At 56.1% G+C, this 13,711-nt stretch overlaps 1 protein-coding gene across 1 annotated transcript; it reads right to left on the minus strand.

Moving 5' to 3' along the window:
- Window positions 1–4,035: 4,035 nt before the first annotated feature.
- Window positions 4,036–13,511, minus strand: NR1I2 (nuclear receptor subfamily 1 group I member 2). Its single transcript, XM_054711815.1, has 8 exons — window positions 13,335–13,511; window positions 11,679–11,812; window positions 9,257–9,441; window positions 8,053–8,330; window positions 6,182–6,324; window positions 5,909–6,025; window positions 5,469–5,574; window positions 4,036–4,180 (listed from the first exon to the last, which is right to left on the minus strand). Exons 1-8 carry the CDS (start codon window positions 13,364–13,366, stop codon window positions 4,036–4,038), a joined length of 1,140 nt encoding a protein of 379 aa, XP_054567790.1. The 5' UTR covers window positions 13,367–13,511.
- Between the last annotated feature and the right edge of the window lie 200 nt (window positions 13,512–13,711).

Below are 13,711 nucleotides of genomic sequence, written 5' to 3' on the forward strand. Positions count from 1 at the left end.
TCCCTTGTGGGATAGGCCGGCCTCCTGATGGCACTGAAGTGCTTTTGTTTGGGATTCACTAATATTTCCTGCCCCGTTTCAATGGGGGTTGAGCAGGATGCCCTTTTAACTTAAAATCCTGCAAGTCTGCATTTCCATTCCTTTGGGATCACATTTCTGGGGGAGCAGTGACGATGCCATTTGAGGCTCGAAAAGGGTAGTGAGGAAAGGGAGGGGTCAGGCTGCAGGTTCCCTTCAAGGAGAAGGTGGTGAAAGGAAGTGACCACGGTGATGGATGGTCACCCAGGCCTCAGGTGCAGGGATATTTGACTCACCCACTAGCACCTTGGGATTTAGGAGAGTTGTGAGCGCATTCCAGCAACGTGTCCGGGGAAAACGAGCTGTTGTGGAAGGTGGGGTGATGAGGCCTACGAGTTGTCAGAGCTGAGGGGACAGTCAATCAAATGTCCATTTCTCTTTCTAGCCTCTTCTCCACAGAAGAGAAGCTCTGGGCCTTCCCCAGAGATGTGGGATCCTTCAAGTTTGGGGCAGGTAGGGATTGGCTGCTGCGTGGCTCTGACCCGTGGGGGAGCCAGACGGTGAACATAACTTCCTTGAAAGGTCTTTCTCCCGAGCTCTGGTGTCAGACTTCATCCTCACCTGACTGGGGCAAGACCTAGAAAAAGAACAGCGGCCACGGAGACGCCCAGAAAGTGACACTCGGTTCTAATGCTCAGAGCTCGGGAAGGGAGTAATAAGGAAATCTGGATGCTTGAGAGTAGGGTCTGGCGTCTAGCCCTCTAAACTCGAGACCACAAAGCCGCTGAGAGGAAGGGTCCTGTGTGAGCTCTTCGGTACACCTAACCTTGACTCTTAACGCACTTGGACTACACTTACTTGTTCACAGTACTCACGTCATTAGTATTCATTCATTGTTTGGGGGATTGCCCAGGTACTTTTAAAATCAATATGTCCCCTTTCTTTATTTATTCAAATTGTTCATTGTTGACACTCTGGCAGATGTCCTGCATTTTCCTCCTCTTGGCCCACCTCCACCCAGCCCCCGCTCTTGGCCCTGCCCATTATTGTGTGTGTCCATGGACTAGGCATATATGTTCTTCAGCGAGTCCTACCTCACCTTCCTTTATCCAGTGTTCCTCACCTCCCTGCCCTCTCACATCTGCCAGTCTGTTTCATGTATCCATGCCTCTGGTTCTATTTTGTTTGTCAGTTTATTTTGTTCACCAGATGCCTCATATTAGTGAGATCACATGGTATTTGCCTTTCTCTGACTGGCTTATTTCCCTTAGCATAATAATCTCCAGGTCCATCCATGCTGTGACAAAGGGTAAGATTTTTATCATGTAAATGTACCACAGCTCTTATCCACTCATCCACTGATTACATCCCGCCTCAATCTCACCTTGCCCTCACTTAACTGTAGCCTGCATTTGAGTGAATAGCACACTCAAAATTATTCCAGTCAGGAAGAGGAGAAAACCATTTGATTTATGGATACAGTTGAATGGAGTTTATATTTCCAAAAGAAATTCCTGGGGGCAAAAGCTGAAGTCCTTGCATTTGCAGAGAGAAGCTTTCCCCCCTCCATTCTTTCTAAAAATGAGGGTGTTTATCTCCTTGATGCAGAGAGGCTGGTGCACCTGGAGGAATTCGGGGCGTAGGTTTGCTTGCTTTGATATATAGTGTCGATTTCTTATGTTCTGAAAGTTTGGCCAATTTCTCATAAAATGGTAAAAGCTAAGCAAGTATCTGTTCCTTAAAATTCAGTTAACGTGTAGCTTCATTTGCATCAACATATTACACTTTTGAAATTATTTCAATTACTACATTTTTAATTATAGCATAAATATATTAAATTTGCCGAAACCGGTTTGGCTCAGTGGATAGAGCGTTGGCCTGCAGACTGAAGGGTCCCAGGTTCGATTCCGGTCAAGGGCATGTACCTTGGTTGCGGGCACATCCCCAGTAGGGGGTATGCAGGAGGCAGCAGATCAATGTTTCTCTCTCATCGATATTTCTAACTCTCTATCCCTCTCCCTTCCTCTCTGTAAAAAATCAATAAAATATATTTTTAAAAAATATATATAAAATTTTTATATGGAGCAATCATTTTATGAGGAAGCCAAGTTAATGCATTTTTGTGTTCTTTCACCAACCGTCTTCAGATATGTAAAGGGCAGTCCTATGTAGTAAAAGGCTAATATGCAAATAGACCAAACGGTGGGACAACCAAACAACCAGCCGCTATGATGTGCGCTGACCACCAGGGGGCGCATGCAGAACGTGGTGGGCGTTGGCTGCGGCGGGAGGGTGGAGCAGGTGAGCGGGGGCGCCAGACCAAGGCGGGGCGCTGGTCACTGTCATCGGGGTGAGCTTCTGGTGGTTACTGAAAATCCTTTGCTCCTGCACGCTGTGGTCCTGCCCAGCACTTGCACCCACTGCCAGTGCCTGGTGCCAGTCCGGATCACTCGGTACCATCAGCTGGTGCAAGCGGCAGCTGCAGGCCCTGATCGCCCCTGAGGGCTTCTCTACCTCCCCCTGCTCCTGAGGGTGATCAGGGCAGTAGCCACCACTCGCACCCACTGCTGGCGCCGACCCCAATTGCTCATGCCATCAGCGGGTGCAAGCAGGCCTGGCGCTGTCAGCATGTGGGAGCGGTGGGAGCGGGGCTGCAGACAGGGAACTGAGGGTCACGGGGGAAGGGGCGAGGGAGGGCAGGGAGGATGGGCCAAGACCCGCCCCTGTGCCTACCACAGCCTTGCAGCCCACAGTTCCTTTCCGAATTCGTGCACTGGGTCCCTAGTAGTAAAATAAGTAGTAAAGAATAGAAACAAATTTATATATTATATACAAGACATTTCTGTTTTCTCACCCCCACATCTATCTCCCAGAAAAGAAGGCGAAAAAAAGAAAAAGGTTTAAATATCTAGCCAAAAGTTAATTATTTAAGTCAGCTTGCCTTAATTTGACAATAAACTCAGGATTATATTTGCTAACTAAGCCTTAGGTGTGGAATGCATTATGTAAAATTAGTTAAAATGTAATAGGCAAAAAGCAAAAATGTTTTTACTCAAATGGCTATAAACAAAGCAGACACTTTCATACCCTTTAGCTTTGAAAACAGAATTGTGACCGGGAACATACGGTGCATGCATATCTAGCACATTTATTAACTGCCTGTCGACACCCCAGCGTTCGGGCTCAGGAGCAAGCCCCAGCCCCAGCTCAGATGGGGAGCAGACCTACACCAACTCACACACATGTGTACACACATGTTGCAGGGATCCCCAACACAGCGTGGCACCCACACAGATTTCTTGTGTCACTTCTCCTCTTGACTGAAGTTATCTGTGTTTCTGCTTTGTTTTCTTTACTGAACTCTAAACTCTTCGAGGTCAGGATCCCTGTCCGGTTCAGCGTGTATACCACACAGCAGGCTGCGTGTTGTTGGTCCTTAACGTGTTTGAGTGGATGCCGAGACCCAGAAGGAGGGAAGAACAGACACACAGAGTGGTCATGACAAGCTGCTGACACGTGCAGGCTTTCCGGCCTCTAGACTCCCAGGGACACTAATGCTCCTGCGGATGGACAGGGGCCTGGAACTCACGAGCAGCTCAGGACAAGAGCGAGTGCAAAGTAGGAGACAGGGTACTAGTAACAGCAGTGAAAAGACCCACGAAGCTAATGAACGTGGGCCTAGACCCTCAGAGGGCCCAGCCGCCATCGTCCTTTCCGCTTTCCTACCACTAAATCCCAGGCCGCAGGGCCTTTTCTGAGGGGGTGGCGGCCTTGCCTCTTCATAGGCTCTACCTTCAGGCCCAGGCTCTCTCATATGAGGGTCAGCGGCTTTACTCTCCACAGACTGAGCTGGGGCTGAGGGCCTCTGTCCCCTTCCTGGGGAGCTCTAGCTAGCTCCCTCAGAGCTGTCCCCAGTTCCCTGAGAAGGCAGGACCTGCAGGGCCTGGTCAGCTGTCGGCCGTGTCCATCTGTCCAGCCCCAGGAGTGGGCCCCGAGGGCTCTGGTTCGGGCAGCCCCTCAGGCATCCGAGATGCTGAACAGCTCCTGCATGAGGGGTGTGGCGAAGGGGTGGATGTCGTGGATGCGCAGCAGCCGCTGGGTGTGCTGGGCGTTGATGCTGCGGAGCTCGGTGAGCCTGGCCATGATCTTCAGGAACAGGAACCTGCAGGCCGGCCAGAGGGAAGGTTGGGGTGCAGCCCACCCTGGCCCCACCTACTGCCCTTGGACCACTCTGAGGTCGCCCAAGTTTGGGGGTTTTAATCTCAGAACATTTCGGGTCAGCCCAGGGAAAGGCTCAGTTGAATGACTTAAGCTTGTCTCTCAGCCTGTGGGAGAGAACGTGGGGCAGCCTGGGGGACCTGAGGTGCTACACCCCCACTGGCACCTCTTGGTCTGTGTACGGGCGATACCCGTGGGAACACCCAGGTATTTCAGGCACCAAGTGCATGGGTCAGTCTGTGGGGGAATCTCTGCCTTGGCTAACGGCTGGGGTGAGGACCGTGCAGGGGTTATGGAAGCAGGGGTTGCAAGCAGCGATCCCTTCTGAATCTAGTCTGGGATCTAGTGACTGAGCCACATCTCGTGCCTCAGTTTCCCCATGATGCCTCCTAGCTCCGCACAGGGGAGGGCTGAGCAAATGAAGACACAGCCACTGCAACACCCCAAGATTCTGAGCTCAATAGAAAGCTGGAGCAGGCCAAGTAGAGGCGGGGCTTGAGTTGGCACCAGCATACTCCGTGCTGGCCGTCAGCCCTCGTGGCTGGAGCCTGTGGACCGCTGAGGCTCCGTGGAGGGTGGAAGCCGCTGTCCGGCCAAGCCCTTAGCAGCCTTCCTCCCTTGGGTGGTAGAGAACAGACTAAGGATTTCCTGCCCAGTTTGCTTGTCTTTGTTCTGGGAGGCCGTTAGGCAGTGCTCACGGGAGTAGGCTGTGGACTCGGGCCACCTCCAGCCCCACCTGAGCCTCAGTCCCTGCAGGATGGCGGTAGCACCACTTGGTGGGGCTGTTTTCATGACTAACAGTGATAGTTCCTGTAAACTGCTTGGCACGAGGGCTGGCACTTCTCAGTAAATGACAGCTATTATAGATGTAGTATTATCGTCGGTATTGCCATATCTTCATTACCAGGTGGTCATTGCTGGCTATTGCTAGAGACCCTGTGGAGCCTCAGGAGACTGCCTGGCTGTGCCGCCCTTGACCACAGACGTGAGCTGTGCCTCAGCAGCGATGTCCCGGGCGCGGGGCGTGGCCTCGGGCCCTTCTCCACTGCTGGGCTGGGGCCCAGGCTGGCTGGTCAGGAGCCCTCAGCGGAGGTCCCAGCACAGGGCCCCAAAGCCCTGGCCCTCAGGGCCCGCCCCGGAGAGTCTCCAGTCTGCTCTCCCAGGAGACCCAGAACAGTGGGCCTGGCAGGCAGGGAGGGGCACCCCTCACACCCGCCCTGCTTGCTGCTCACCGGTGGCCGGGCTGGGGACGGTGGTACTCGATGTAGGCCTTCAGGGCGATGGCGAAGCGCTCCTGCAGCTGGTCCACCACGCTGCGCTGCACCACCCCAGGCCGGTCTGTGAGGAGGGAAGCAGTGTGGCTCCAGCAAGGCCACGGGGCAAAGCTCCCAGCCCAGAGAGGGCATGTTGCCTGGCAACACCTTCCAGAGCAGAGACCCCGGGGAAGGGAACTGAGTGGAGCGCCAGGAGGACTGTGCATCGCGTACCACCCCCCCAGGGTAGGGCCCAGGAGAAACCAGCAGGGCCCTACCCTGGCTGTGCAGTGAGAGGGGCAAAGCCACTGGGTAGGACCTTCCCTGGGGAGGGGAGGGGAGGTAGGGGTGGGCTAAAAGCTGAGGGGATGGGAGCAAGCCTGGGGGACAGGGAGGCCGGGCGGCCGTGGGGTCCCCACCTGGGGAGAAGAGGGAGATGGCCTGCATGAGCACGTACTCCTCCTCGCGCAGCCGCAGCTCCTTCAGCATGTAGTGGAACTTCAGCACGGGCTCCAGCAGGAGCTGCTGGAAGCCCCCTGTGGGTGGGTGCGGCATGAGGACCAGGCCCAGGCCTCCCTCACCAAGGCCTTCTGCCCTGCGGGCCCAGGACACGCACATCCTGGCGTGGCTCCTCTCCCCCTCCCGGCTGATTCCCTCCCTCTGCCCGGGGCAGGCAGGAGGCTCTTGGGCACCTGCAGGGTCTTCCAGGCAGTAGGACAGCCGGCCGCACTCCCAGGTCCCGGTCTCTGCGTTGAACACCGTGTTGAACCTCAGCTGGCACAGCTCAAAGGCGGCGCCCTTCAGCAGGGAGATCTGGTCCTCGATGGGCAGGTCCCTGGCAGCGGGGATGGGAGGGGAGGCTGGGAGGGGAGCGCCACTGGCCAGCCCCACTCCCACAATCCAGAAATCGGGGGAGAGGGCAGGGGGAGGATGGGCTCCTACCGTGGGGATTACGCCAGCTGCTTTTGGTTGCCTCCAATCTCTGTCCCTCACAACCCAGCCAAGCAGGTCACCTCTCCCTACCCCCTTCTCCAGCCTCCCCTACCTCAGGGACTCCCCACGGAAAGACGGAGCTTGGCGTCCCTTCCAGCCTAGCTCCCTCTCCTCCAACTCCCTGCACAGCCACTGACCCGCAGCCGATGCCTTGGCTCCTGGTCCCTGGCCTCATACTTCCTGCCTCGGTTTCCCCACTTGGAGCGATCGCCTCTTTAGCTTCGCTTGAGTAAACCCTGCTAATCCTTCGGGCCAGGCTGTCTTTACGCCTCCTAGAAGTCTGTCCAGCGTCCTTCTGCCGCTGCCACTCCTTTGGCATGAGTTCCATGCACCCTCTTCTTTCAGATCCATACCACTGAGCTACAGATGCCGTGAAATGTGAAACTGATTGTACTCGCCTGCTCTCCCCAGCCCCCAGCCCGGGACCCCGCAGGTAGTAGCCCTGAACGCTGTACTCTGTGCTTCCGAATCTGGCCACCGACGAGCCGTGAGCCTGTGCAAGTGCCTTTGCCTCAGCGAACTCTGTTTTCTGTCTGTGGAATGAGGGTGACAGCAGTGCCTGCTCCTGGGCGCTTGTGCTCAGAACTGTGGCCACGGGACCGGGTGAGCGGCCTCCCATCCTAGTGTTAGCCCGCGGGCCGCTGGGTGTCAGTGGGGACCGTCTAAATTCACAAGCGTAGCTAGGCCTTACTCCTGCTCCTTTGACCTCAGTGCCACAGTCTGACCTCCATTCCAGCCCGTGGCCACCTCCCCTCCCTAAGTAAGTCCTATGTGTCACCCCTGGGCTCCTGGAACAGAACTGCCCTCTGCCTGCTGAGGAGATCAGGCTCTCATGTGCGTTATTCGGCTGCACCTGAGCAGGCCTGGCAAGGCCAGGTGCCACCCCGGAACAGGTATACCCAGTACCATTTCCAGCCCGGACAGGTTACGTGTCACGGGGCAGCGTTTGCCACACAGTAGGAGGATCCGGGGTTTCTCGCTGCCCCACTGCCCCATGGCTGTTGCCCCGACACCTTGCTGTGGGGAGTCCGGACCCTCTGGTTCTTAGGATTGCCCTTCATCCTCGGGGCCTTCTCAACCACCTCCTGACAGCGACTGCTAGAGACCCGGCGTCTGTGCCTGCCTCTCTCCTCCCTCCGGACTTTCTTCCCTTTCCTTCCACCTCTTTGTTCTGGAACTGCCAAGCTGTGATTCCTGCCCGTTTGGGGAGAAATAGGGGAGGGCATGACTACTGACTGTCCATCGTGTATGAGCAGGATGCTCATCAGATATTTTCTTATTTCATAGGACAGCCCAGCAAGTGGGCATGGTTAGCTCCTTCTATAGATGAGGGGGCTGAGACACAGTGAGATTAAAGGCAGGCCCACCGTCCCCCAGCTAAGGAGCCATGCAGCAGGGGCTCCAGTCCCCCACAGTGCCAGGTCCCCAGAGTTGGGGGGCAGAGACAAAGAAGGGTCTTTGGGCACCAACATCCCCCAACTTGAGGAGGATCTATCCCAGAGCCTTTGAACCTGTTGGCCATTTTCTGCTCCTTTCCATACCCATCCTCCACCCAGCCCCTAGGTCCCACCTGAAGTGGGAGATGACTTTGGCGAAGTTGATGATGCCTTTGAACATGTAGGTTGACATGTCAGCCATGTGAGGCAGCAGGGAGAAGATCTCTTTCCCACTGCCCTCGGCGGGGGGCTTGTAGTTCCAGATGCTGCCGTCTTCCCCCCGCAACTGCAGAGAGACCACCTTCAGGGAGGACAGATCTTCTCTGATCTTGCTCCACTTGGTAGCTTCTTCCCCAAGTGGAGTCTGTGGAGATTCTGGGAGCTCGTGGCCACTGCTAAGCACCTCTGGCAGCTGGAACCGAGAGGAGGTGGAGAAAGGAGAGGCAGACAGCATGAATTCTCCCCAACAGGTTCCCACACAGGCCCCAGATGGGCACCCACACCAGCAGGCTTGAGAGGATGCAGGCAGAAGCCGTACGAACACACATGCGCGTGCGCGCGCACACACACACACACACACACACACACACACACACACAGCACTTGTTTCTTCTCCCTGGTCTCCTATCAGGTGGTGCACTTTCTGGATCTGTGAATTAATGGACCCTCACATCCCTGCCCCATCAGACATGGGTTTGCTTCCGGCCCCTGGGGAGGGTGAGAGGGCCAATACCCTTAGCTATGCCCCACGCATCCCCAGCCTTATAGTTGGGAGACTCAGAGAAGGGTCTGGGTCTACAGATGGAAAGGACAGACTCCTGGAGACCCTGACTCCCAGTTTTCTGAGCCAAGCAGGTTACCCGGGACACTGTGAGCATCGAAGGGGAGAGGGCACAGAGCTGAGACATGGCTGACGGTGCTGAGATCACTAACGTTTCTTAAATCAGTAAAACCAGTTCACAGATGTCAGACCCCCAGCAGGCCCTGTTCCTGTTTTCATTAAGCCCTGAACCCCAGCAACCCTGGGACAGCTCAGTTTCTAAGACTCCATTTATGGCTCAGACCCGGTTCCCACCTGTTGCAGAAGGAGGAAGCAAAGATTCTCAAACCTAAGCATGTGTCAGAACCTCCCGGGGCGTCTTGTCAAAATACAGACTGTGGGCCCAGCCTCCGGTATCTGAATTGGAGCCCGGGGGCATCTGAGAACTTGCATTCCTAACTAACAAGTCCCCGGGTGCGGCTGCTGGTTGCAGGGGCCAGTCTTTGAGGACTTCTGGGAATGGGATTGGGGTTTGGAGGAGCTGGCATAGCCTCTGAGCCAAGTGTAAAGCCTCATACCCGGAAGTTCTTGAAATGGGCGAAGGTGGTGTCAAAGGTTTTCATCTGAGCGTCCATCAGCTCCCTGATCATCGCCCACTGCTCTTCAGTCAGACCCTTGGCTCCCAGGGGCTGCGTCCCAATCCGTTCTCGCTTCTTCCTGATCAAGGCCCGTCTCTGCTCCACGGCTGCGTCAGACATGATCACTGCAGGGACGGCCAGGGCAGGCTCAGCTGCCTGCAGGAGCGAGGCCGCCCTCAACCCGCCCAGGCAGCAGCAGGGGAAGAGCTGCTGATGGGAAACCCAGACTCGTGAGGACGATGGCTCCTCTGGAGAAACACTTGGGTAAGGACAAAGGGATGAGGTGCGGCTGGTGTGCTGCCCACGACTTCGGGGTTTGTGACAGCTTTGTGGAACAGTGGGAAGCGCTTGGCTTCAGAACTAAAAGGTGCTGGGTTTGGTGACAGCTGGGTTTGGTGACAGCTGGGTTTGGTGACAGCTGGGTTTGAGTGACAGCTGGGTTTGAGTGATAGCTGGGTTTGAGTGACAGCTGGGTTTGGTGACAGCTGGGTTTGAGTGACAGCTGGGTTTGAGTGACAGCTGGGTTTGAGTGACAGCTGGGTTTGGTGACAGCTGGGTTTGGTGACAGCTGGGTTTGAGTGACAGCTGGGTTTGGTGACAGCTGGGTTTGAGTGACAGCTGGGTTTGAGTGACAGCTGGGTTTGGTGACAGCTGGGTTTGGTGACAGCTGGGTTTGAGTGACAGCTGGGTTTGAGTGATAGCTGGGTTTGAGTGACAGCTGGGTTTGGTGACAGCTGGGTTAGAGTGACAGCTGGGTTTGGTGACAGCTGGGTTTGAGTGACAGCTGGGTTTGAGTGACAACTGGGTTTGGTGACAGCTGAGTTTGAGTGACAGCTGGGTTTGGTGACAGCTGGGTTAGAGTGACAGCTGGGTTTGGTGACAGCTGGGTTTGAGTGACAGCTGGGTTTGAGTGACAGCTGGGTTTGGTGACAGCTGAGTTTGAGTGACAGCTGGGTTTGGTGACAGCTGGGTTTGAGTGACATCAGTGACCTTGAGTAAACTCCTTAACCCCTCCCGCCTTCAGTTTTCTTCTTTGTAATCTGGAGTGGCGGTGCTCACCTCCTACTGCTATTCCGATGAGTCATTGCATGGAAGGTGCTTAATGTAGCTCCTGGCTATGTATGTAGGAACTATATACACACACACATATGTATACATCAACATGTATACATATACATACATCTATATGAATATACACTGAGTGGCCAGATTATGATTATCTCTGAACGCATAATAATCTGACCACTCAGTGTATATCCTATATAATAAAAGGCTAATATGCAAATTGTCCCCTCTACCAGGAGTTCGACCAGCAGGCAGGCTGGCCAACCGCCCATGTCCCCTCCCCCTGGCCAGGCTGGCCGGACCCCACCCATGCACGAATTCATGCACCGGGCCTCAGAGATCATCATCATAATCTGGCCACTCAGTGTATATATAGAGAGAGGAGAGTGGGCAAAAGTACATTTGCAGTTGTATTAATGATACAACAATAAATAAATGATAGCCTGGCTGGCGTGGCTCAGTGGTTGAGCATTGACCTATGAACCAGGAGGTCACAGTTTGATTCCTGGTCAGGGCACATGCCCGGGTTGCAGACTCGATCCCCAGTGTGGGGCGTGCAGGAGGCAGCCAATCAATGATTCTCTCTCATCATTGATATTTCTCCCTCTCTCTCTCTTTCCCTCTCCCTTCTTCTCTGAAATCAATAAAAAATATTTAAATAAATAATAGAAGAATAAACTCTGTTTTCTATACTCAAACTATAAACCTACTTTTGCCCGCCCCTTTATATTCCCACCTACACTCCCTGGAATGTAGTAAGTGCTCAGTAACTGGCACCTGGTAGCATGTATTCCTGTCCACTGCATTAGATATCAACAAGACTCCTCAGAGTCGCCCAGGTTCTCCGGGTCTCCAAGCCCTTGGAAATGCCAACCCAACCACTTCCCAAGGAGCCTCTGGCTTCCCTCTCGCAAGTTCACCTCCCCCAATTTGCCTAAAACTCTACAAGGGCAATTACAAAGGGGACAAAGCGTCACAAGGGCACCTGAGGGCAGAGAAGGGCATGACTCTGGCCGGAGATGCCCACCTACCCAGAGCAGAGGGCAGAGGTGCCCGCCATCTGTCCTGTCCCCCAGAGGGCCGTGGTGCGGGCAGATGGGCTGCAAGCTCCGCTCCGTGTGCCTGCCCGCGGCTCCCAGGCCACGAGCTGCCCAGGGACCTGTGCGCGGGCACACACCTCCATGGTGCCCGTGTGCACACCTGCGCACACACAAACCCGAGGCCACTCCTGCTGCGCCCCCGGCTCGCGGTGCCCGTGCACCGGCCCCAGCCCGCCCGGGCACACCCCGCCACTCACTCTCCTTCCTCATGCCGCTCTCCAGGCACTTGCGCAGGCGGCAGGCCTGGCATTGCCGCCGGGTCTTCTGGGTGATCTCACAGGTGCCCTTCCGGAAGGGGCACCGCAGCCGCGCGTTGCGTTTCATGGCCCTCCTGTGCGAACAGGGCAACAGGTGGGCGGCGGGGCGCAGGCCACACCTCCCTTCTCCCTGCCCCTTCTGTCACCGACCTCTGGGCCTGGCTGTCCCCTGGGACAGGCCGGGTTCACAGGAAAGGAGGGGGGTCCCTCCATCTTCCCTGAGGCCCCTGCCATGTCTGGGTGCCTGGGCTCCAGGTCCGGCCCATGTCTCCACCCGCCCATTCCCTTCCCTTCACACCCTCTGGCCTGGCCCTGGGCACCCAGAGGAGGACCTGGGCGATGTTTCTGTGGCTGTGGCCTCTTCCCCGATTCCTCCTTCTTGGAAGAGGGAGCCCGAGGAGACCAACCCCACAGGGTGAGACATGTAGGAAGCCCTCTCTCTCCCTAGCCCCCACTCCAGATTGGGGGCGGGGGGGTGAGGAGGCAGGCAATGGCTTCCCCTTTGGAAAGGTGGCTCCTCCTGATGGGCCTGGTGGAGCGAAGAGGCTCACAGCCCTGTGAGAGTGAGTGTGCCAGGCAGGGGAAGGATGGGGCCACAGTCTCTTAGAGACCCCAGCACAGCCGCCCTCTCCCCACAGCCCAGCCCTCCGGCACTGCCCACCGAAGCCCAGCCAGTGGGGCCTGACTTCATCCCCCCACCCCGCCCTTCACAGCTGAAGAGAAAGAAGGCAGTTCCTGCCTGGCCGGCCGCAGGCTCTGGTCCAGGGTGTGGGAATGAGGGACGGCCGGCGGGAACATGGGCTCAGACAGGAGCGGCTGCCCACGGGCCCTGGGGCTGAGCCGGGGCTGAGTCACACTCAGGTGACTGGCAGGTCAGCCCAGGGAGCAGGTGCTTCACAGGCACCGCCCCCTTCTGCCTCCCCTGCTGGTCTGGGTGAGAGACCCCTCATCCTGCTCGGAGCACCCAGAGGGGTAGAGGGGAAGGCGCTCAGGTTTAGTCACGACACGCGGTGGGTCAGATACTGGGCTAGATGTTTTGCAGAGCTTTGCGCATTTAGTTCTCACAACTCTGCAAAACACATCGAGTCATCGGCCTGGCACGGGTGCAGAAACCAAGTCAAAGTAAATGGCGGGTGCGAGGGGGATCTGGCTGCGACATCTGTCACCCCATTGATCGCCCGGGTTGACTGGGCTGATCCGGCTGGCTGGGCTGTGTCCCCGCCTCCCTCACCGCTCCACATGCGTCCCTCCCGAAACTGCCAGCTGTGTGCTCCATCATTTTGGATTTTCACATCCTTTCCTCTTTTACAGACTGAATTTCTATTTTACTCAGAATGTATGGAGAATCAAAGGGGTGTCTTAATAGAAGAAGACCTTTCGCAGGAAGGAAGATGGAAGATGGAAGACGGATTCCTCTGGGATATACATGGTTCTCCCGAGACTAATTAGGAGGCCTTCGGACGGCCCCGGCCCACACTCTGAACCTGGGAGACGGTCCAGCTGCAGCCCTGGTGCCCAGTGGTCTGATGGCAGAGCCCCAGTCGGATGGGCCCAGGGCGTCAGGGTGGCCGGTGGGGAAGGTGGCAGGTACTCTACCTGAAGAAGCCCTTGCATCCTTCACACGTCATGACATTGAAGTGATAACCAGTGGCCTTGTCCCCACATACACGGCAGATGTGGGGCTCCCCACCCCCCGCCTCGCCATTGGCGGCGGGATTTCCAGGAGTGGAGTCTGCTTCTCGGCGGTGCTCAAGGTCATCGTGGTTCCAGCTTTCTTCTGGTCTCACCTCCAGGTTGGCTTCCGGCCCTCTGGCACTAGGAGTAAAACAGCCTCAGGTCAGGAAAGGGCTGGACAGGAATGGGCTGAGGCTGTCCCCACTGGGGACCCAAGAGCTGACCTGTCATGAGAGAAAGGGGGTGGGGTGGGGTTGCTATAAAGAGAGATGTAACCATCTACAAAAGCTGGAAGTCAT

Source organism: Eptesicus fuscus, chromosome 3 (assembly GCF_027574615.1).
Source record: "Eptesicus fuscus isolate TK198812 chromosome 3, DD_ASM_mEF_20220401, whole genome shotgun sequence".
Taxonomy (NCBI): domain Eukaryota; kingdom Metazoa; phylum Chordata; class Mammalia; order Chiroptera; family Vespertilionidae; genus Eptesicus; species Eptesicus fuscus.